This window comes from Plectropomus leopardus, chromosome 5 (genome assembly GCF_026936395.1).
Source record: "Plectropomus leopardus strain MGB_pleo_1.0 chromosome 5, ASM2693639v1, whole genome shotgun sequence".
Classification (NCBI taxonomy): domain Eukaryota; kingdom Metazoa; phylum Chordata; class Actinopteri; order Perciformes; family Serranidae; genus Plectropomus; species Plectropomus leopardus.
In genome coordinates this window covers 31,589,689-31,613,717 of record NC_142180.1, presented here as the reverse complement: position 1 = coordinate 31,613,717, position 24,029 = coordinate 31,589,689, and the positions used below count along the sequence as shown (strand labels likewise).

At 41.1% G+C, this 24,029-nt stretch overlaps 3 protein-coding genes across 5 annotated transcripts in view; 1 reads left to right on the top strand and 2 right to left on the bottom strand.

Moving 5' to 3' along the window:
- dhcr24 (24-dehydrocholesterol reductase) overlaps positions 1-3,998 on the bottom strand; it is a 37,012-nt gene extending 33,014 nt beyond the window's left edge. The window contains exons 1-4 of the mRNA XM_088077956.1: positions 3,860-3,998; positions 3,625-3,742; positions 3,418-3,526; positions 2,453-2,553 (exon numbers count right to left, since the gene is read on the bottom strand). The gene's annotated coding sequence lies outside the window, so the exon portion shown is untranslated. The remainder of the gene's footprint in view (positions 1-2,452; positions 2,554-3,417; positions 3,527-3,624; positions 3,743-3,859) is intronic.
- Positions 1,575-9,997, top strand: pcsk9 (proprotein convertase subtilisin/kexin type 9). The gene is made up of 12 exons (XM_042482091.2): positions 1,575-1,931; positions 2,339-2,530; positions 3,421-3,553; positions 3,641-3,774; positions 3,876-4,017; positions 4,932-5,128; positions 5,583-5,766; positions 5,870-6,040; positions 6,190-6,338; positions 6,422-6,587; positions 9,234-9,400; positions 9,482-9,997. Exons 1-12 carry the CDS (start codon positions 1,758-1,760, stop codon positions 9,674-9,676), a joined length of 2,004 nt encoding a protein of 667 aa, XP_042338025.2. The 5' UTR covers positions 1,575-1,757; the 3' UTR covers positions 9,677-9,997.
- A 2,458-nt stretch (positions 9,998-12,455) lies between these two features.
- usp24 (ubiquitin specific peptidase 24) overlaps positions 12,456-24,029 on the bottom strand; it is a 47,467-nt gene continuing 35,893 nt past the window's right edge. For all 3 annotated transcript variants that reach the window (XM_088077952.1, XM_088077953.1, XM_088077954.1), the window contains 14 exons: positions 23,327-23,430; positions 23,122-23,235; positions 20,378-20,585; positions 20,176-20,265; positions 19,273-19,375; positions 19,052-19,170; positions 18,251-18,364; positions 18,075-18,140; positions 17,901-17,967; positions 17,632-17,710; positions 17,413-17,488; positions 16,944-17,030; positions 16,683-16,793; positions 12,456-15,039 (listed from right to left, as the gene is read on the bottom strand). In XM_088077952.1, the coding sequence (XP_087934078.1) occupies positions 14,977-15,039; positions 16,683-16,793; positions 16,944-17,030; positions 17,413-17,488; positions 17,632-17,710; positions 17,901-17,967; positions 18,075-18,140; positions 18,251-18,364; positions 19,052-19,170; positions 19,273-19,375; positions 20,176-20,265; positions 20,378-20,585; positions 23,122-23,235; positions 23,327-23,430 (1,401 nt within the window). In that variant the 3' untranslated portion in view covers positions 12,456-14,976. The remainder of the gene's footprint in view (positions 15,040-16,682; positions 16,794-16,943; positions 17,031-17,412; positions 17,489-17,631; positions 17,711-17,900; positions 17,968-18,074; positions 18,141-18,250; positions 18,365-19,051; positions 19,171-19,272; positions 19,376-20,175; positions 20,266-20,377; positions 20,586-23,121; positions 23,236-23,326; positions 23,431-24,029) is intronic.

Here is a 24,029-nt window from a genome sequence, read left to right as displayed (position 1 = left end):
ATAAACTTTAATTTTCACTGGAAATGTACAGTTTCCAGTTTCCAAATATATATATATATCATAGTTTGGCTTTAGGTAAATATGCTTGTTACTAACATAATGTACCGTCACATAACACACCTTACTTGCGTAATATGCTACACAAACTAGCACACTACGTTGTTATGAAACAACTTGAATGACGATTTCACATTAGATGGATGAAAGTCCCGAGTTTGTTTGACCCATCCACCTCCACTTCAGTCCACCTAATGCAGACTTTCTTGCTATTTAAACTACAGTAGTAAACTGAAGCATAAAAATATGCTGCCACCTGAGCCGTCCCATACCACCCCTAAAGTATGTCTCTCTGCATCGCTGTCTAACATCAATGGACCACTGACCAAGTATCAGTATCTGATGTGTTGAAAGTGAGACCGGGTTGGCTAACAACAAGGTCTGTGGATTATCTTGAGTAACCAGGTCATGATTTCTGGAAAGAGACATTGCTGTTGAGTTTTTCAAAGATTTTATTTATTTATTTATTTATTTATTCATTCATTTATTTATTTTGTGCTTTGAGCACCACAAGCTTTGTGCCACGTAGTTCCAGTATATTGAAGAGAGGGCGGACATCTCTACAGGCAATATCTCAAACAATCGACAACTCACAACGAAACAACCTATACAGATAATTAGCACTACAGGTAAAAGAAAAAAATGTATTTTTAATTTAGGGGTGAAATATCCCCTTAAAGTTGGGGGTCAAAATCACTGCTACAGCTTTATACTCTTAATCTCTACTATAAAACACAGGTCCGAAAACGCTGAATCCTACAGTTTCTATAATACAAGTCAGTAGGGTCTCTCATCACCCTCCTCGTTTGTCTATTATTATTCCTCAGGTGGACAGAAACACAACTCCCAATGAACAATAAAATTGCTCCATAATTGCTCTATGTTTAACTAAGCAGCTGTTTGCAAAAGGTGATAATATGCCAGTGTTGTTTTTCTTTATAGCCTGTTCCCAAGATGCACAAAATTAACCCCTCTATTATTCTCTACAGTGAAATTGTTGCCTCCAGTCAATGACACACTGCCAGGTGTGCACCTGGCAAAGCCAGTATAGCGCCACAGAGGACATTCTGTACCTGTTGTTATGGGCTAAGTAATACCACACAAAAATGTTTAAAGTGAGTGAAACTGATACAAGAGGTGTGATAGAGATTTAGGAGTTTTGTAGGTATGCAGCAGCACAAACAGTTTAAATAGAAAGGACATATAGTGCATTTAAAATAATACAACTGAATGGCAAATATGAGCTCAGCATGGTCAGCCTCTCTGCACACAAACACACAACATGAGTTCATGAACAAGTACATGCATGCATCACTAATTGTTCATCAGCAAATGAACTTGAACTAAGAGGACGAGCTTTGGATTGACATGTAATAATTACAGGGTGGTTCAGGGGGAGCATGAAACATGACTCCTCCACAGTAAGAGGTGTTTTTAACGGAGGGCAATCATTCGATACAAAAGCGGTGGCGTGAGCCCCGGAGACGTCAGCAGTCCCCGCCTTAAATTATAAGAATCAATTGTTTCCAAAATCAGAATATTTTGGTTGGAGGCGTTAACTGACAGTCAGGCACACAGTGCGCACGGCTGTCGGAGGCACCAAAACATCTGGAGAACTCAGACTGACATAAAAACTCTCATCAGTGGATTTTTGGATTCTCCTGATCATCTTTCTGGAAACGGTCCAAGAGGTTTTAAGAATGCGTCGCACCTCAGCCTGGTATGGCTGGACGCTGTGTCTGTGCGCATCTTTGGCCGCGAGCGCGCAGGACTACCCCGAGGACGATGAGATACATGTGGATCTGATCTGTGAGAACGGGACTCAACCTGAAACCGGAGCCGAACCCGCTGCCGAGTTCCTCAAGTGCAACAAGGTAATAATAATCATTGTGCCAGAGGCACTGACGCGCATCCTCTGCAGACTGCAAACAGCCTCTTATCATACCTGACGCTGAGCACCTGACAAGTTACAAGTCTTTATCGTGTCATTATCATGAATAATATATTTTTATATTTTATATATGTATATAGTCTGTGTTACTTTGATGCTTTACATTACTATTGAGGGTATTGGGTTGAATAATCCACGGGAAAATCTGCAAATTGACTGATCAACTAAGAAAATCATGATAACAGAGGAGCGCAGAACAAAATATTATTTACAATCTATTACATATAATTGAGTGACTTTTAGTATGAAAACTTTTAGTATGCCTAATTTCTGTTGCCCATGCATTGGGACGAAGCACCTGTACTTTATGTTCTGTGTGCTCTGCTCCAGGCAGCATGGCGCATGCCTGGTCAGTACCTGGTCATACTGCGTCAGGGAACTCACGACTCTCATGTGCAGAGGACCATCAAAAGACTGAAAGCCAAAGTAGCCAGGAGAGGTTACCTGCTGGAGATCCTGCAGACGTACTCTGGAGCTCTGCACGGCTTCCTGGTGAAGATGAGTGGTGACGTCCTTCACCTGGTAACTGCTTCACTGTCAGCATGCTGCATGAGGTGGTAAATATGTAAAGTGTGGGTAAACTTACTGAGAAAAATCTATTCACTTATATCAGCATTAATGCATTTATTGACTTTTGCCCAAATTAAAATATACAGCTAGCTTTCAAGGTAGACCTATTAAAAATATTCAACTCATTGGAAGATTTATTGTTTTAGCGCTCTGAATCACAGTGGATGTAATGAAACGTATTTAACAAAACAACAAGAAAACTTCAATATCAATGGAAAACATGCTTAAATTATGCAATTATTATGGTGTCAACATTGAGGGAGAGTTAATCTTTTTTTCAAACACAACATTCTTTACAGAAAAACAAACCTGTAATAGGAAGTTAAATGCTTCATACAACAAATAAAATGATAATCATAAACAACAAAATGTGAGGATCTATGAGGTAGTTATGATCTTCAGTTGGGAGTCACTGAACTGTTGGACATTTTTTAGACATCCATATAATAGAAGACATGTCAGATGTACCAAGCTTCATCAGAACCTATAGCTGCATCTAATCTTGATAACAGTGACCGTCTTTATTATGTCTGCGCGTAATATGTCGCAACAGGGTTAGGATATGGAGAATAACAGGGGACCCAGGATAGACCTCTGGGGGTTGCCTCAAAAAAAGAAGGTCATGGGGTGCCCAGTAGCTCAGTTGGTAGAGTGGATGCCCCATGTACAGAGGCTGTCCTTGCTGCATCCATCCTAATTACGTCTACTGTGATTCATATAAAATATTGAAAAATTAAACACTCCACAGGGTTATAATAGTAGATGGGCCCTAAATTACTTTCTGTGCAGACTTTTATTTTTTATCTTAAACCCACAATAAAATGTGATTGTGTTCCTACCAGGCGCTGAAGCTCCCTCAGGTCCACTACATAGAGGAGGACTCGTCCATCTTTGCTCAGAGCGCCCCCTGGAACCTCCAGAGGTTACTGCAGCCTCGTGGTGGCACTTCTGAAAATGGAACATACAAGCCACCCAGTGAGTCCACCTCTGTGTCTGCCTCTCACACACAAACACACCTGCAGTCATTATGTTTTAAATTCACACACCCCCTGTCCTCTGCAGATGATGGAGGGAGGGCGGAGGTGTATCTGATGGATGGCAATGTCCAGAGTTCTCACAGAGAGGTCGAAGGACGAGTGTTCATCACAGACTTCAACAATGTCCCTGAGGAGGACGGAGTCAGAGTTCACAGACAGGTTTCACACACACACAAAGGAACTACTTGCATATTTGTCACTGCAACTCAATAACAAAACTTTCAGTTTCACTTGCGTGTCAAACCTTCTCTCCTCTACAGGCCAGTCAGTGTGACAGTCACGGCACGCACGTGGCGGGGGTGGTGAGTGGGATGGACTCTGGTGTTGCCCGAGGCGCCAGTGTTAACCTGGTCCGGGTGCTCAACTGTCAGGGGAAAGGGACCGTGTCAGGAGCTCTGGCGGGTAGGACTCCCACAGATCTGTTGTACTATGGAGAAAATGTGTTATGACCAATGCCACCCATTGCTCGTCCTTTCATTAGGCCAGCAGCTCTTTGTGTATTTTTTTTTACAGCCTGCTAGATCACTTAAAGGCCTTTCAGTCGCCATTTTACATGAAAAGCAGCGGGAAATGAAGCTGCTGTTGCATGCAACCATTATGTACAAACACATTAGCAAAGGGAGGGCCAGTACCTCTGCAGCAGCAGGGTTTATATCAATGATGCTCAACTTACCGCCCGCAGGCCAAATCTGGCCCCCAGTTGGGTGCCAGCTGGCCCCACAACCATTTTCTAATACACAATAAAATAAGGTGATTCACACTGAGGTTTTTTTTGTACTTTTAGTATACATAAGGTGCCAAAGTGCATAAAACAGCCTCAAATTAGATTTTGTTTATTAAGAAAATTGCCAGTGGATGATCCCCGCACCCCCCAACAAAGGTCCAAGGTAAGCCCCCAATGTCCTAAAACCCTAGAAATGTCCTTAAATCCTAAAAATGTCCTGAAAGCCTGAAAACATCCTAAAATGTTGGAAATGTCCTAAAATTGTAGAAATGTCCTAATATTCTACAAATGTCCTCAAATCCCAGAAACATCTTAAAAACTTAGAAACATGCTTAAATCCTTAAAATTTCCTAACATCCTAGAAATGTCTTAAAATCTTAGAAGTTTGCTTAAATCCTACAAATGTCCAAAAATCCTAGGAATATCCTAATATCCTAGAAACATGTATGGGGCTGCTGCGACTGGCCTTTGTCCTCGTGTCATTTTGCAAAAGTGGCCCCCAAGCAAGGCAAGTTGAGTATCTTTGGTTTCTATTCTATCTTGACACTAAGAACATTATCTTTTCTGATCATCTCTCTCCTGTCCCGTACAGGTATGGAATATATCCGAGCCAATCTACTGGCCAACCCAGTGGGTGCTGTGATTGTTTTGCTTCCTTTCGTTGGTGGTTTCAGCCGTTCTTTAAACGCAGCCTGTCGGGACATGGTGGCTAATGGAGCTGTGGTTATCGCTGCTGCAGGGAACTACAGAGACGATGCCTGCCTCTACTCACCTGCTTCAGAGCCGGAGGTATCAAAACACTGATGGATGCACTCACACAAAACCCTTACCTCAGAGGGACAGTTCACCCCAAATTTTTAAAAAAAAAGTATTTTTCTTCTTGTAGCACTGTTTATCAAGTGAGATTGTTTTGGTGTGAGTTGCCGAGTTTTGGGATATTGGCCGTAGAGAAAGGTAGGAAGAAAATATTTCCTACACGAAACTACTCACAACCACGTCTGTGGATTATCTTAAGTAAGCGGGTCATGATTTCTGGAAAGAGACATTGCTGTTGAGTTTTTTTAAATGTATTTTTTGGTGCTTTGAACTCCACAAGCCAAGTGCCAACTAGTTGTACCATATCAGAGAGAAGGCAGACATCTTTACGGCTGATATCGCTCTTGGAAATCGCATCAAAACAATCTAGATTTCATATAAATATCTACATGAGTTGAACTGTCCCTTTAACTTCTTGTGTGTGCAGATCATCACAGTTGGGGCTGTTAACTCAGCGGACCAGCTCATGTCGCAGGGAGCGGGTGGCACCAACTTTGGACGCTGTGTTGATCTGTTTGCACCTGGCGATGACATCATCAGTGCGAGCAGTGACTGCAGCACCTGTTTCACCTCTCGGAGTGGAACCTCGCAGGCTGCTGCACATGCAGCTGGTATGCATGCAAAAACACCTAAAATGAAAACGAAGCGTGACAAATGAAAAGAATCTGTGTAGCTGCAGTAAACGTGTTTTTGTTTTGGCTTGTGTACCTTTAGGTATAGCAGCAGTAATCCTGTCGTCCAATCAAAAGGCTTCGCCGGTGCAAGTCCTGCAGACGATGCTGCGTCACTCCATCAGCAACACAATCAACTTCCTCTCTCTGTCTGACACTCATCGTCTCATCACTCCAAACCTGGTAGCAGCCATGCCTCCTGCAAACAACACAAGTTAGTGATGCACAAAACACACACACACACACACACACACACACACACACACACACACACACACACACACACACACACACACACACACACACAGACACACACACACACTATGCATCAGTAAGTATTACACACTGTGTGTCTGTTTGCAGATGGGGAGCTTCTGTGTCGCTCAGCGTGGTCAGAGAGGTCAGGCGTTTCGAGAGCTGACAGCGCCATCAGTCGCTGTCGTCTGGGGGAGGAGATGATGAGCTGCAGGAGCTATTCTCCTGACGGCGTCCACATGGGAGAAACCATCACTGTGAGTTCAAACCGACCTCCTCTCATCACTAAAAACACTTCAATCTAAGGTCTGCTGTTTATGAACCTGTCACTCTGTTACAGGAGGACAGAGGGCAGATAGAGTGTGTTGCTTTTAACGCTCCAGGGGGTAAAGGGGTGTATGCTGTGGCCCGTTGCTGTGTGATAAGCGGTCTGCAATGTAAGGTCCATGCTGGTCCTGAACCTGGACGAGATGCTGAGTGTGTCGGCCTGCAGCACCACCTGACCGGTAAGTCACAGATACAACAATACTTTGCATTCTTGCATTTAACATTTAAATTTTGTTTAGGGACAATAAGAACATTATTGGCTGGGAGAGTAGGGGCAGAACTTTATGTTGGACTTATTGTAAAGCAAGACCCTTTTTCAGGGCTATGATAACTGGAATAAAGGGTTGTTTTTAAATTTTTCAACTCAAATATGATTCTAACCCTTAGAACTTGAGAAAATAGACATCATTTGTTTCAAATACATGGAAGGAAGGAAATGAGTGACGACATAAGCAATGACCCAAATATTAGCAAGAAATTAGCAAAAAGTTCAAGAAAAATACATGAAAATTAGTTTGAAAAAAAGGAAAGAAAAAAAAATAAATACATTAAAAATGACCTGAGAAAGGTGCTTAAAAATTAAAATAAATTTAGTTTTTCTCCAACTTATTTCCCTTGACATTTTTCCCAAGCTTTTTAAAAACAATTTTATAAATCTACTAATTTCTTCGCATTTGTGAAACATTTATCACCAAGTGGAAGTGCATGGAAAAGATCCTTTTCTCCTGTCCCACCCCACTAACAGAAAACAGAAACAGAAACAAACATTTTCTTCACAAATTTCAACTTCTGACAAGGCACCTTAATAACATATAAAAAGTTATTTGGAGGGTGAGTTATTGTTCGAATGAAGAGAAATGAGACGGGAATCAATCTAATGCTCAGCAAGAAAGCAGATAACACTGTTTCCAAAAACATCATCCTGTTCTTTGAACAGTGATCTGTTGATGTGTTGAAAACCCCAAACTTACAACTAAAGCCCTGAAACTGTGTACAAACTAGCCTTTAAACCGAGTGCGAGCTTTTGATGCGGCTGCATTTAGAACACCTTGGTCAATTATGCCAGTTACCATGGCAATCACCCTGAAAGGCAAAATGTACTCCCTGCCAACATAAATAACAGCTTTGTGTGCAGTACAAAGCACAGAGTTGTCAAACCTTACAACACCTGAATGGCTTGTTAGTTTATATTATGTTCCTTATTCAGTGACTTCATGATGACTCCTCAGTGGTCAGTGGGTCAGTGCTTGCTTGAGTCATTAATGGACAATACTTGGTGCTTTTTGGATACTTAACATGTAATGGTGCTTATTCCATCTAGTGAAAGGCTCACTGCATGTGGGCAATATGGTCTAAACCGTATTACACACATGCAATGAGCCCTTCACAAGATTGAATACATTTTTTCAAATGTGTCTGCCTCTTTGAGCTAGTTTAAAGAAAAATTTCACAGCTGGGAAAATGGCCTTTTAATAAAACTAGTATGTCTACTTTTAAAATTGGTGCTACATGACCAGAAAAAATCTGAGAAAAGGACGATTTTGCTCAAGAGGTAAAAAAAACCTACAACTACCAGAATGCACTATGCCACACCAGACCAATAAATGCTCCCGCTGATGGGTGACATAATGCAAATTAATGTGTGAAACAATGGTGTACTGCCTACAAAAAACAATCTGGTATTAAATGGTAAGCTAAAACACATTTCTAACAAACATTTGAGGTGAGATACTGGCAACACAGTAACAGAATCTTGGTTTATGTTTGATGAGCACTGCTTAGTTTTACCGTTTGATCAGATTTCCGTCCGAGTTCGAGAAAGACAGAGAGGATCAGGGCTCTCTCTTGATCTGCTTCTACGCTCTTTAGCCCTTTTCCCACTGCACAAAAAACTGCTAGCATTTGGCTTTTTAATGTAATGGGATAGGTTACAATCAGCATTCACACCCGCGTGAGATTATTCTTTAGTAGTCACAGGTATTAACAGCTTCGGCTCTGATCGGTATTTATGGAAACGCTAATATTAGCTCCTTGGCCAGCAGGATGCAATGATGCACCACCGCAGAATACCGTCTCCACCCAAGCAGCACTGAAACATCCATCCCATGGATGTATTATAGGGAAGTCTGGATACAGCCATGGGGGCAGGGACTTGGTTATTCCTACAAGAGCTGCTCAATGGCTTTCATCCACTATGTAAATTTGAATCAGAGCCTTGCATAAGTTTTGGGGCTTGATCCATCCCAATTACACTGCACCAAGTTTGAAAGAGAGTCTAAAGAAGTAAGATCTATATAAAAAAGTAACCACCAATTAGTTTTCACATGCCTCCATGCTGTTTTCTACCAACTGTTTCCAACCTGATTTCCTGTCTATCCATGGTGTCGAACGCAACTGACACAAAAAAGGTCCACACACAGAAAGGCATACTCGTCTGCTGCAGAGCCATGTACACAGGTGTGCTCTACTAGCAATGAGAAAGGAAACTATAGCCTGGTTTCAGCAGCTACCCATGTTTAAAAAACCCACTTACATGTGCTAATTTGGGTGGAAAAGGGGTGTTTGTGTCAATGGTGTTGGCACAGGTGGGGGGTGGGGGGGTAATACAAAAATTCAAAAGTGCAGCCTGTAGTTTGAGCAACAGCCCTGAGAGCCAGCAAAACTCTGTCAGATGACATGTTTAGGATCAGTTTGCGTCATCTGGCAGAGTTTCACCAAAAGAGTGGAGGAACATTTAGCCGCTGGTTAGATGGAGGGAAGTTTACCACAGTTCATCTGCACATACTACCCACAGTGTTTTGGTTTTGGTTCATGTCTCCCTCTAGGCTGCACATTTTGGTCCACCACTAAGATCTCATTTGGCTCCCGTCCACATCACGGTGATCGTAAGCGTTGTGTTGCTAAAGACGGGGTGACATCACATGCCGTGTGCTGCCATGCGCCGTCTCTAGAGTGCCACCTGCTGGAAAACATATCAGCAGATAAACATCAGGTAAGTATTTAAACATGTCTGTGATGGTCACATCCCAAACTTTCCCTTAGACCCTTACCTGCTCCGGCTGTTCTGTCTCAGGTCGAAGTGTCCTGTCCCTCCGGCTGGACTCTGACAGACTGTAGCATCGTCTCTCAGGGCTCTGCTATCTTTGGGCCAGTTGCTAAGGGCAACAGTTGCCGTATACGCAGTGCCACAGGAGCCGAGGGGGCAGCTGGCATTGCTGTTTGCTGTCGCGTCAGACCACCAGAGCAGCACGCCACAGCTCCACACTGATCCGGTCTCGCACCACTTTGATGTCCAACACCTTGAAAACAGCTTTGATATTCCTCTGATGTGTCATCTTTGTCTTTTATCAGTGACTGTGAGCACTTCTGTAACAATGTTTGTGTTTCTGTTGTAGGATGAGGTCAAAATGTGCTCAAATGTTGTATTAAGGCCTCAAATGTACATGTTTCCTCATGTAGTACTGTGTTGTTAGCTATTTTTTAAACCATACAGTTTGTAAAATGTAACCAAATATTTTTGTATCTTTTACAAAACAATTCCAAAAAAAAGAGCTTTCACAAATAAATCATTAATTGTTTTTTAACTCTATGCTCTTCCCAAGATAATTCATTTAACTAAATGATTTATGAATAGTATTTTAAAGGGACAGTCCACCCCAAAATCCAAAATAGTTTTTTAAATGCATTTTTTGGTGCTTTGAGCACCACAAGCAGATGCATTTAGTTTCATTATATCAAAGAGAGGTCAGACATCTCAAAATATTGAGATGATATTTCTGATATTTCTAACACTCAGCAAATCACACCAAAACAATCTAGACTCATAAATAGCAATACAGGAAAGAGGAAGAATGTGTATTTTTGATGTTGGGGTGAACTGTAGCTTTAAGTCTTAGGATAATTTTATGGACGTATGTGTATGACCTAATTAGGAGCTTCTAACCCGTTGACACCTGGATCTTTATCAGTTTTCCTTGCCTGCATTTGGATGCCTTGATCAAGCATTTAAACCTGTAAAACCTGAGAAAATTGGTTTGATTTCTTAAAAAAAACAAAAAAAAACAACCAGCAACTTGATTAAAAATGTCCCACAAACTGCAGAAAATTAGTAAAGGGTGATGAGTAAATTATCTGAAAATTAGCAGACAGGAATTATATAATCAAAAAACAAGTAAAAGTCTATAAAAACATTTCTCTTAACTATATATTCAGAATTATGTCAGAAAAAAATACATTTTTTTAGCACTTTTTAAAGTTATTTTCTTTCTTTTTTTGGATACTTCTTGGAACTTTTTACTAATTTCTAGCTATTTTTGGGGCCGTTTCTTGTCAAGTTTCTTTTTATCCTGCCATTTTTTTATTTTTGGAAAGAAATCAAGCCAATTTGCTCAATTTTTAATTGGTTAAACAAGTGGAGGTAATACACAATTTCTAATCAAAGAATATCCAACTAATCAGCCTTTTCACAGCAGACATTAACAACAGCTCAAGAGTCCCAGACCCCGAAACTGAAGCAGCTAAATGGAATTCAGCCAATTAATTAATTGCATTATTTACATCTGTGTTTTTCATACTGTGACACATCAAAAGGTCTTTGTGAAAAAGGACAATGAAAAGTGAACACAAAAAAAGAGCAGTCAGCAGTTCAGTGAAATCACAGCTGAAATAAAATTCAGAGAAAACGCAACTCACCACAGACGTTATTACGAGGAGAGAGTTTCCAGCTCTGAGCCCGGCAGCAGCACCTCTGTGGGAAATCAGTCTGATTAGCAGCTTGATTAATAAGCCAGTTATCTTCTGTTCACTTTGTTTCACATTTAGTCTGGAACAGTAGGTGCACACACAACAAAATGACTGAAATTATGCTGGAATAAAACACGTTTGTCTGTCCTGAGCACTGAACAGCTGTAACAAAAAAAAGAAGTGAAAACACTATGCCATTATACCGAGCATACTCATAGGACGTAAATCCTGATTTGAACAGACTGACTTCAGCGTGGAGACGACCACGCTGCCAGCTGCGATGTACTAATGAATGGGCTGAAGTTTGATTGGCAGGAAAATGTGATACAACGATTCATGGACATGTTTCATCAGTGAATGCATTATTCTTAGGACGAACGGAAGCTGTGACATGAGGCCATGACATGAATTCACCTGATTATCCATTCTCAATTCAACAGGCCCTTTTGTTTCCACTTGCCATAGCAGGAAAAACGCAGGTCTTACAAATGACATTAATAACAATGGTTTGTTCTTTTCAAACATCCTGTGACCGTGAGACGGTGAGCAGCACACAACATCATCAGGGTCCCAAAAATGTAGCAGCTAAATAAAAATCAGCCATTAACAACTGTATTAAAACCTGTGCTTTTCCTACTGTGACATGTTTTCAATGAAAAAGGTCCATTCATTGTCTGTAGGATCAAATCAGGAATATTAAAGGAATACTTTGCCCCCCCCAGTGACCATTTATATACAAATTACTCCTGTGTGATGCTGAATTTGTGAAGATTAAGAATGATGAATGAAGAATCAACATCCACGTTTAACAACAGCAAAACTTACTAACTAGTTGAGGCAGCAGTAGAGCAGCAACTCCTGTGTTCAGCAAGGTAAAACAACTGTTTTTGTTAATGGAGTCTGGCGTTTTACATTTAAGTTTACTGTCAGCAGGCGCTGTGAAGTACTGAGCATACGACTGGATAAATAAGACTTGGATGATACTGCAGGAGCTGTTTGAGAGTTTGCAAGCAGATGTTTTGATATAGTTTTGCTTTTGTTTAACGCAGACCCCTATGACATGAACTCATCATGATTTCTCTCCGTATTTGATTCTTTGTCCACCTGATGAATGTAAGAAAGACGTTTTCATCCCAAATACATCGAACACAGGGTGAAAATTTGATATCAAAATATTTTTGGGGGGGTTGATTTCTTTCCTTTGACAAGAAAAATCAACATAAAAAAAGTAGAAAATTAAAGTGCACCAACATTTTGTAAGGATTCAATGTGTAAACATACATAAAAACAATGTTTACAAAAGGTTGTGCATTCCAGTTTATTTTATATCAAATTTCCCCTTAATCAAACTCTGATGTACAAATTAAAACTGAGTTTTAACATGCATTACAGAATCCTGCGATGGCAGAAGTGACTTTTCAAAATTGAATGACAGTAAAAACCCGTACAGATGCCAATCCCTACCCACGCACTTCCCCATCCCTCCCTGCATCCAAGGATTAAAACAAAAGATTGCTTTGAAGGTTGTGGGTTTTTTAAAGTAGTTGTGGTGATGTAGCAGTGGGGCAAACCACAGAGAGACTCTCGGGCTGAATGCGACTCGTGTTGCCATGTATCACTTGGCACAGACTGCATGCAGCTCCGTCAGATAGCCAGCCGCAGAGAAGGGGCGTACGTTTGTGACAGTGAGAGCTAAAGACCAAATTACACAGCAAACAACACAGGGGGGCTGTTTCTTTTTTATCTGTCACACAGAAAAGACAAACTTCACCACCACTTACTGCCACACATGCAGACGTGCCAGGGAGAGCACGACGTGACATTCACATCTAGTGAGATAGAGAGGGGAAATGGGCCGAGTGGGTGGGGCGGAGGTGTGTGTGTGTGTTTGTGGACGCGGAGGAGCCTCAGTGGATTGATCATGTGACAACTCCTAACAGAAAACCGTTTTTGCATGATAGGTTCTCACACTGTAAACATTGACCTGTTAAAGCTGAGAGCTAATCTGCTAAGCTAGTTTAGGCTCATGTCTTCAGAACGTCTGAGTGAAAAGTGTGGCTTCCTTAAAACTATCGAGCATAAATCAGTATCTACAAAGTGTCTCCGCTTGAGCGCAGAGTGAAAAGAAAGCAGCATTTTTTTTTTCCATCACCGCAACCCTGTCCTGTCACCTAAACCCTGTTTTATTAGGGTAAAACTTACACCCCCCTCCCCCTCCCACATACACACAGAATCAACAACCAACAGTTACATTCCTACAATCCTTTGTCACAACACACAGAGGAAAGAGTCCCTGTATTATTTTGGGTCTAATGGAGGATGAAGAAGCCCTGTTGCACTCCTACAGCGAAACTATCTGACCACAGGAGACACTGGTTTGGTGTCACGGTGAGGACAAGTGAAGCTGCACCACCTCACAGATGTGAGTGTCGGAGGTGGGACGCGGGGAGAGAAATCGGGAGGTTAAGGCACTTCAAGTCTCCCGATGACTGGTAGGGACAATGGATACACGGGCGAGTGTGAAACTAGAGCTACATTTGGGTTCAGCTCCTCTGTGTGTTTCCAAAGGTAGACAAAAGCAAAAAAAAAGGCAAAGCAAAAACAAAAAAAAATCAAACCTGATAAAGCAGAGGTAACAGTGAGGCGAGGAGGACCTGTTGTTTGAGTGAATGAGTGGCACACGATTGCATGTTTTTCCACGAGTTCTAACATTGTGTGTGTGTGTGTAACCTTGGCACCTAAAAATAAAACATGCTCCTGAGCTCCCCCTCAGTCGGCACTGACGGCCCACCGCGGCTGATCTGTGCACTTCCGGATCAGCTTTTCTTGCATAAGGCTTGAGTCCCTAAACATCCTCTCCGATATTCAATTCATCCAGAGTCAAAGAAAAGTGGCAAAGAAAATAAAACACAGCGATGAAGAGAATAAAAATCCAGCACGTGGCTGCCTGACAGCGAGGAGAAGAAGAAGTCGAGGGCGAGTGCTGACCATGGCACTGCTTGTTTCGGATTTGCTGAGGCGCGGGACCTGCCCTGTACTGCGTCCCCGTGACTGTGATCACTGGGGCGAAAGTTAGAGTCATAGGCTTTGCTATCAGGGCTTCCATGTGTCTGCATAAGTGGCACTGAAAATATAAAAGCAAAAAGAGGCTGGCGAGGAGGCTCTAGAGGAACTGAGCAGTGCTGCTGTACGTCACGATAGACTGGGCTGGACTATAAAGTGCATACTTAACCCCACCCCTCCCAAGTGCTCCTGTGTGGAGGTGTTCCTGTACACGCGTCTGTAAGTTCCTCTAGAGCGGCTAACGTGACCTCTCGCTATTTGCATGGCTGTGGAGAAGAGCACAGGAGACTTTAAAATATTATCTTACACTGGAAATTACATCTATGGAACAAATCTTTACAATATGAATATGTCTATGTAGATACATTGGCAAATATGAGGAGAAAATTGTTAAAACACAACCCAAACCCATCCTCCACCTTGCTGTCATTCTGAGTGAATGAATGAATAAAAGGATAAACTGAAGTCATCCGTGATTGAGGAAGGTTTTTTTTTTCTTTTTTGTACTTCCCACCGTAATCAACTCTGCTGCCCTTAATGATAATGTATCTCCATCATCGCCTTGGCTGCTCTGAAAGGAAGTAATTTATGATTTATTCATAGCTCCTTCGTTGCCGTAGCGACCGAGAGAATAAGTGTTCTGATTGGCTTGTTGTGGAGTCCCAAATGTCCGGACCAATCAGAGGCAAAGTGCAGCCCTTACAGTTGGCTGCCCGGAGCTGTGCCGCCTCTCCTTCGGAGGGATCCTGCTGGTTGGAGGAGCTAGGGGTCTACATCCTCTAGATCGCTCTTTGAATCCCCGAGCATCATGGGAGACTCTGACCCCTGGGAGAGACACAAATAAAGACAATGACAGGGTTCATACAGACATTAAAAAAAAGATTTTTTAAGGACCCAACTGAAAGCGAATAATTAATTTTCAAATAGTTCAAGCACTTTCTAAAGTTTTTTAACGATATAAACGATGTGATAGATGTCCAGAGTTCCCAAAGATTTTTTTAGCGATTTTTCTCCGGAACATTTTACCTCATTTCAGTGACTTTTAAGTGTTTAAAATGCGTATATCACCTTACAGCCGTTCTTTATTTAACACACTCTTCACAGAGATTTGCGGATAAACAAACTGCAAGTGCTCGCTAACTTTACTCGCTCATTAGATGTTCCCGCCGCCAAACTGCTGCTGAACCTAAAGGAACGTGATACCTGGATAAATTAAGGTCAACTGCTGTCCAGCCAAAACAATATCTATTCAAAACTTTTCTAAAACATTGTATTAATTCCAAACTATTTTCTAGGCCTGGACAACACTTTTGTTTTTTTTAAATTTCATAGCTTTTCCAGGAATTTCATGACTGTGGGAATGCTCTTTTGCTTATCACACTCTTTTAAGGCATAAATGTAGAAAATCCTCAACATAACATTTTAATGGCATGAGAAATATGAGAAATATGGTGCTTGTACCACTACAATGCACCACTTTCTGTCGCTTTGAATAGTTCAGATCCAGAGAAACTCTAAAAGTAAGTGAGAGCATCAACATACACAGACACTCACTACGACTGAACTCTGCAAGCAGGGGTGCTCATGGAGCACGAGGAGACAGAAACATCCCCCCTCGCTTGCCAGATATCAGAATTGTCAACTTATTACAAAGAAAGAAAAGAAAACTTGTCTTAAAAAAACACCTGTAGTGCATGGAAACGATTCCAGCTGGAGCTTAAGTTTCCATTTCAGTGTCTGGCGGAGTTATGACATCAGCTGAACAGAGAGGACACACATAACGGCGAAAAGCCGGCTCATTACGGCCAGTCCTGCTAAGTGTTGACATGCCAAACCACAGGCCTACTGGTTTTGTTGGGGTTTTAAAGGTGGAGGAGAGCTTGCAGCGGTCGTTAACCTCTCAGCTTTTAAAAGCTGAGCGATTTCTATTTCTGAGGAATTTAATTAGAATGTCCTGATGAACAAAACTTTGGCCAAAAATATAACAGCATTATTTGGTTCTTTTGAATTTCAAGGACTTTGATAGAAAGGTCGCTTGATTTCTTTTCCTCAAAATTCAAGTACTTCAAGGACCTTGTGCGAACCCTGCAATGATTATTAATAACAATTACAAAAATGTGTTTTTTTTGAGGAAAAGGAACAAATGGTGGGATATTTTTGTGCTCAGCAGTGACAGTGGGATTATGACTTCTATAAACCACACTGATTATCTGGAGTATTCACGTCTGTGCCAGAACAAGTCTGACAGTCTTGTGTTGTGTGGGCATCCTGTCAGGCACAGCAGGAGTCAGAGAAGAATGGAGCACTTTCAAATCCACCGCTAATAACGACCGTGGGAGGTAACAAACTGCCTTCACAGCTTCTGACAGAAGCTGGTGAGATGTTCCATTTTTGTTCCATTCTTCTCATTTTTTGGCTGCGTGAACCCAGTATGAGTCATGTAAGAAGCCCGCTGCGCTGAGAGCTACCTGTCGGAGGCTGCGGTCGGCGTTTTCGTTCGCCGGGCTGCCGTCTGAGCCGTTGCTGCTGCCGGACTGCTCCTTCTCGTTTAACAGCGCTGTGGCGTAGGCCAAAGTATCCTGCAGAGTTTGATACAAACAATGAAGATAAGAAGAGTTGAGAGCAGGAAAGAAAAATAAAGTTACGTATGAGTGACGCCACGTGTGTGTGTTAAACTAGAGGAGGTCATATCATGCTGATAAACAGTATTTCTGCGTGTGTGTGTGTACCTGTGCAGAAATAGTACGCTGGAAGGTTTTGTTGGTGGATGTCTCATTGGAGACGTTGCTCTGTGGAGTCCAGTAATGCTCCGTCATCTGAGAGTGTGATGCAAAAACAAAATAAGAAAAAAGGATCATTAAAAAGTATTTTGTATGAAAGTATGAAAGCAGTTCCTCTGAGGTGTCCTTGTGGTCAAAGGCAGTGATTCCTAACCACAGGGTACCTCTGCAGGTGCTTGGGGATAAGTGGAAAGATTGTAGATGAGGTCGACTTATTTGACGATGATGTACCCAGTCGCACTGAGCACTTGATGTGGCATTGACCATGAAGTGGTGACATCCCTGATCTGATTCCGATTCTGGGGATCATGTCACCCCTGATACTCTCTTTTAAGTCAAAAAATGTCTGAAAAATATATTAAGAAACCTAAACATATCTCTCTGATGCATGTGTTGACATAGTAATTTTGAAGCTTGCCTTTTTCTGCAGCCATTGCACTGCCCAGCTCCAGTGACCAGACAACTCCTTGAAGTAATCCTTCGCCGGCGAACACCTGATGGGAAAAATAAAAGAAGGCTCAGAATTTTGTTGCACAGTATAACAGCGAAAAAAAAAACAACATACATTTATCATCATGCACAATAAATCATATCTAAAGACAACAACTCTTAACTTGTGACCCTAAGATGAACTCACTTCTGGGCTAATGTGACCAGGAACTTCACACACTGGTAGCAGCGTCTGCTGTCCACATTGTTGCTCTGGTGCATCAACGCTGAGAGGAAAAACACCCAGTTTATGCATTTAATCCATTCAATACACACAAAAACTGACGCTGCTGCCAAGTGCTATGGCAGTCTCCCAACAAGGTTAGTAAAAAAATAATACATTGTAGGTGACTGTATGAGACTGTTTTGCTGCAAGCTGTGGCTTTAAAGCAAAACAACAAAAATACTGAGACATACCCAAAAGGCCTTTCTCTGACTCAAAAGCATACTTGAGTCTCTGGGTTTGTAGATGGTCCTCCATTACCTGATGTTAAAGATTTAACTGATGTTAGCAAAGCTGATTATAGCAATCAGATATCACAAACTGATGGATCAATAGTTGAAGGTCACAACATGAACTGATTCACTCACCAGCAGCTCCTGCAGCATCTGAAAAACGTTCTTCAGTTCATGAGGTGGAGCCGTCTCCAGCTGGGTCTACGAAAAACAACCGATTTAAAGGGTTTCAAAACAAAAGACACTCAGCCTTGAATGAATGTGTGTTAGCTCTGGCTGTTGTCTCTCTGAGGTTTTTTTTTTTTTTATACCTTGAGGAGCTGCAGCACACCCAGAGAGAAGGGCTCATTACAGCACGCAGTGTATGTCACCATCTCTATCAGGAGGGACAGCGGACCTGACAGCTCACGCATGGCAAACATCACCTGTAAATAGTCACAAGATGAGTCTATTCATGAAAAAGACAGATTTTAGAGATGCAATAAACAAAAACTCCCAAACCAACCCCACAGATATGACGCCCTTTTTACCGTACAAGGAAAATATACGTAATGTTTGTTGATCTAATTAATTGCATTGCATTTTTTTTGTTAAATACCAGATTATTTCCCTACAAAGGTGCTGATTTGTTTTCTTTCTTTTCATTCTGCATATTATTATTGGTCTATACATCCCTGTTCTATGCCTTGAAAAATGCAGGTTCTTTTATCCTCTTTTTTAAAATTTCATTTTATTTAAATATTGTTTTTATTTTATTTATTTAGTTATTTTTTATTTACTCGTTTATATTCTTTAATGCAGGGATGCATGTGTATATGGGTGTGTATAGATGTATTTTGTACATTTTCGATCGTACCAATAGTTCACTATCATAACTTTCTGTAATCAACAGCAAAAAAACCGACAATGTCGTGAATGTGTGCAATACTCCGAAAAAAAAGAGAAAAATCTGAGTCTAGGAGCTTATTTTTCATTTTTGATATGTAGTTAAAGTCATGACCTAATATGGATCACGTGATTCTTTAAATGACATGACTGTTGGTGTCAAAAGTCTGGTTGAAATACAGACAAAAACACATTAAAAACAAGTCAGAAAAACTTTTGTATGTTACCTCTAGAAGGTAAGGCTGCCCCTCTGGAGTGAAGAGTGAGGCCAGGATGTCCGCGTGGAGAGGGAGGAGCGTGCTGGAGGTCGGGACGCAGCTCACACGCAGTTTAAACCCTGCAGGAGCTACATGGGGAATAAGGGAGAAATGAAAACGATGAGACTGACAGCTGGACTACACAAAAGCATCGACCCTGTGACCGCCAAGATGTGATTCAAGTGTCGCACCCTGCGTCCGCTGGGAGTTGAGGTCAGAGTGCAGAGTGATGAGGGCCAGAGTGTTGTGGAGGTGGAGGAACTCCCGAGCCTGAGCTGGACTCCATCGTCGGTTCTGTGGAGACACGCAAAGGAAAATTTAAATACAGTGCACTGTTTGTTTTCATTTACAATTTTGGCCGCAAATGATTTTAAAAAACAACATTATCAAGATAAATGATTATTGAGCTGCATACCATTTTGTAGTAATGCTTTCATTTTGTCCTGTGCTATGAATCAAGTGCACCCCTGTGCAATGCACACAGTATAGCAAACTAAGTGACTTTTTTTTTGCTTGATTTAGTGACTTTGAAGATAATCATATGGCGACAAATTTTATGACTTTTTCCAACCATCAAGGAAAAAGCAAGAAATATATTTAGATATAATATACTGCAATTCACAGGGTCTTTCTTTCATCTCTTGGCCTGTATTTATTATCTAATTGATTCATATCATTTTTATACCATTTTTTAAATCCGTTTTACAGTTGGATTGTGCTCATGTCCAGAAAATCCTCTGAAAGGACAACAGTATTCTGTTTTTCAAAAAAGTTGCATGATGTTTCTAAAGCCATAATCAAGCAGCCCTACTGACATCAGTTAGTACTGTTGCAGATATTAAAAACTATTAATTTAAATTGAATAAAAATCAACATTTTGCTACTTTCACATGCAGACCATACTGAAAACATTTCTTAAAACAATTTAAATCTACACTTACATTTAATGTTTTTTGTGGATGCTTATTTCTTAAGAGACAAACAATAAAGGGTGCCAAAGCAGAGCTTAAAGAAAGTCCTCAGGTTAAGAAAATCTTGAACCAAAAAGTGCAGGGGTCAAAGTGAACGTATTATTGTATCTTTTTCCGTTGTACCTGGTTGTTTTGCCTGTTGGGTCCCAACAGGAAGATAAGCATCCGGCGATAAGCTGAGTGTTTCAACAACAGCTGACAAGGGCCGCATCCCTGAGAGAGAGAGAGAGAGCGAGCAGAAAAACCAAACATATTGTCATTTTACTCGATGTTTGCACTTAAAAAAAAGTCTAAATCTATTTATTTGTTGTTATTTGTTTATTACCCTCTGAGCGAAGTTACTGAAGAGGCCAAAGTACTGCGCACAGTTTTTCACATTTTCAGGAACATCTTTGTCAAGTAAGGAAAGCAGAGTGTCGGTCAGGTTGTCCAGTCCAGGGTCTCCAAAGTGCAGCGCGCTCTCCAGAGTCTTTTCAAGGATGGAAGCGACCACCACCCTCACCTCCCTGACACTGCACTCCAACAGACAAACCCTGAGGAGGAGATGTGATGAAAATCATCAGTAACAGTGTTGACAATGATGAGATGACAAGCAGAGTGAAGAGGATTTAACTTGATGTATAAACATCCTCATTGTATTTTGAGAAAGACCCAAAACTATTTCTTATTTTTACCCATACCCCTTGTTTTCAAGTGCCCCTATGCTCCTCAGAACGGGGTTGAGAGGGTTTTTGGTTGAAATCTTTCCCCAAATAATGGGACAACCCTTCAAAATCCTGCTGTCGTCAGTATCATCAGTATCATAGACGGCATTCACGTAAACAGGTGGGACTATGGTCATAATGGTATTATCACAGTGACGTCTGCCATTTATCTGATGGGAATGGAAAAGCATGGACTCTTGTCATTTGTTTCACAACTTAAATTTCAATCAAACAAGCTGTTAAATATATTTTAAAAAGTCAATAGCTCTGCAGGCTAATAGCAACTTGTGCACCTACCCTGTCAGTCTACACTGATATTAGGGGAATTAGTTGACTTCGCTGCTGGACTTAAATTTTGGGCATCACTTGCCATGAATGGTAATATGTGAAGATGCAGGTCTGTCATCCACAAATCAGCAATAAAATGTGACATTTACCGACATCAGCATACCGTTAGCGTATGTTTTTTAGGCTTGTTATAAAGACAAATAATACATTGAAACAACATTAAACTGAGATAATACGATTGTTATCTTAATTCTCTCTTTTTATGAAGAAAATATATTTTTGGGTTTCTTTCGTTGCTCTAGAGCCATCTTGCCAATGATTTCTCATAACAGTCAGTTAGGAGTGAGTGTGTTTCTCTGGAAAACCTCTGCTTGGAGGGCCATGTAGGACACCCTACAGCTAGACATAAACGGGCAAAACAGGGGAGTAAGGGTTAAGTGGTCGGGGTGATTGGGTTGAAAAACAGGAAGAGCAGCAAAAAAAAACAACATTTTGCGTGAGGAAAACGCATGCTGTTGTGCTGGCGGCTTTGGCCCGAAGACACACAGCTGAGTGGGACATTCCTCTGTGGGAAGGGTCGTGTGTATGTAAAGGGGGCCGGGGTGTTCTGCTCTTCAAACGTCCGATGTGTGACAACCAATCATGTCTGAGGACCAAACGATCACCCCATGCCAAAAACGCTAAGTAGTGTAAGACGACACCTTTCTTGAAAACACACACACTTTGGTTAAGTGTTCTGGCGTTAAGTGTTTACATTCCACTGTGACGTTCAGTGACCTGCTCTTTCAGCCAATCAGCATTCAGTCAGAGAGCAACACACGAGCACACGAGCACACACACACACACACACACACACACACACACACACACACACACACACACACAAACACGGACACACACGGACACACACGGACACACAGGTGTTTTTAATACTCCCGCTGTCAGTGCAGATGCAAATAAAAGCTTGTTCAAAGTCACTCCAGATGCTCAGATGCTCAGATGGTGTGTGTGTGTGTGTGTGTGCGTGTGTGTATTTGTGTGATAAAAACATACTGTCGGGATCCACAGGTCAGTTATATATGAAGTGTATAGGTATTTGAAGGAGAGTGAGTGAAGCTGTAGAGGCTGCGGCAGTATTATCTAGGTGGAATTATTTAGCCGAGGTCGGAGAGTTCAATGTGCATTGATTAGAGTGAGAGAGCTGCCAGGTCTGTAGTGTCACATATCACTGGGACAGCCACAAAACTGATGCAGTCATTAAAGTCAGACTAAGGCCCTGCATAAAAAAAAAGCACCCTTAAAAAGATACAGCACTACAAGCTCTATGTTTTTGGCTTCAGAGCTCAAATACAGTCACTAATACAGACAAATATTCATGAGGCCAAAACCTCTTGAAAACCTCCGGAGCAGGTGGACAAAAAAATTGTCTTTTGAGTTCCCTTTTTTTCAAAAGAAACTGGCCATTAAATAAATTATTTTGAGCTAATGTAGTAATAAGTTGGAAATAATTAAATATGTGGGAGTCAATTATTTCTCTAGTCTGAATGATAAATGGCCTATTCTAGATAGTTTCGTGTGCTGGCACAGAACAGCGATTCCCCTATTACTGTGTAGGCCTGGTGGGCTGCCAGGCCAACAGGAACCCCCAATAAGACAGGACAAAAAAAAACCCTTTTTTGAAAGTTATATTATGTAAATGTATGTACATTTGTACTGTTTTCTCTCTTTTTTTAGTAAGACTTTTTTTTTTAAAAAATTAAATGAATTATGTTTATCTGTGAAAAAAAAAGATTTTGTAAACTTGTTTGCCATGCTAAACATGTATAATAACTTACCCTTTTTGGATATTTTTTTTGTTTTGTCAAAAAATGTTTTCTCTGCATTGGTATAAGAAATTCTAACAGCCAAAACAGCAAATTTTTCAATTATTTCATTCTATTGACTCAAAAACTAAACTGAACTAAAATAGAAACGGTGGTAATGAGTTAACCCTCTCATGACTGCTGCCATGTTTTCATGGTCAAAGCACTATATGTTATATTTCTGTGGGTTAAGCAGATGACAAACCAGCACTGACCTGGTGATCTCTCGCCCCTCTGATCCCACCAGGTACTGCACCATCCACTGACACGCTTCACGACTCTTTGACAACAACACCTCCACTGTGGCCATCCACTCCTCTGTGTCCACCCTGCAGGAGACACACACGAAATAAAGGCATCACGCTGCTGCTTATGAGAGCTGTTCATTAGTGAGACAAGCGGGTGTGCGTGTGTACGTACCGGAGTTTCTTTTTGGTGTGCAGGTAGGTGTGAAACAGGAAGTGAACAGCCAGCTGAAGACTCTCTTTGGCCATCGGCTGGTAGTCTGGATGCTTCAGCTTTGTCTGTAAAACACACACAAACATTAAAGCCACTGATTGCTGCAACTTTTTGTTTCTATGATAAACAATCATGTAGCTTAATTATGTTGCTGTAATAATTGATGTAATCAGTTTTCCTGTTAGTCTCAGTGTGGGGCTTACAGTGTTTGAATGATCAATAAGCACTTATGTGACCCAAGTGAGAGATGAAGTGATAAACAGACAATTAAAATTCCTGGTGGGGCAAAAGAACCAAAAGAAACATTACTTGGTCTAAGAAAAAGTGAATTGACTTAATATAATAAACTAAAAACAAGAAGATAAAGTATTTCTTCTGAGTCTGTTATGTTAACATTTTGCTTCCTGTTGTAGGGTTGCATTTAATTTGCAAATTAAACATGCGTTAGTCTAAATTTTGTAAATAAAAACTATATAAAGTATGAATGTAAGATGGTATCAGTGAGAGGATGTACATTAGCTCTTTCTCAGTCTCTTTATTAAGATACAAAAAATAAAAGGAATATGAACAATGCATTTAAAAAGTCAGAACAAAATGGCTTCTTCAGGACTGAAGTCAATATTCAGTGTGACCTCCATTTTTTATCTTGAAATTTATTGGATAA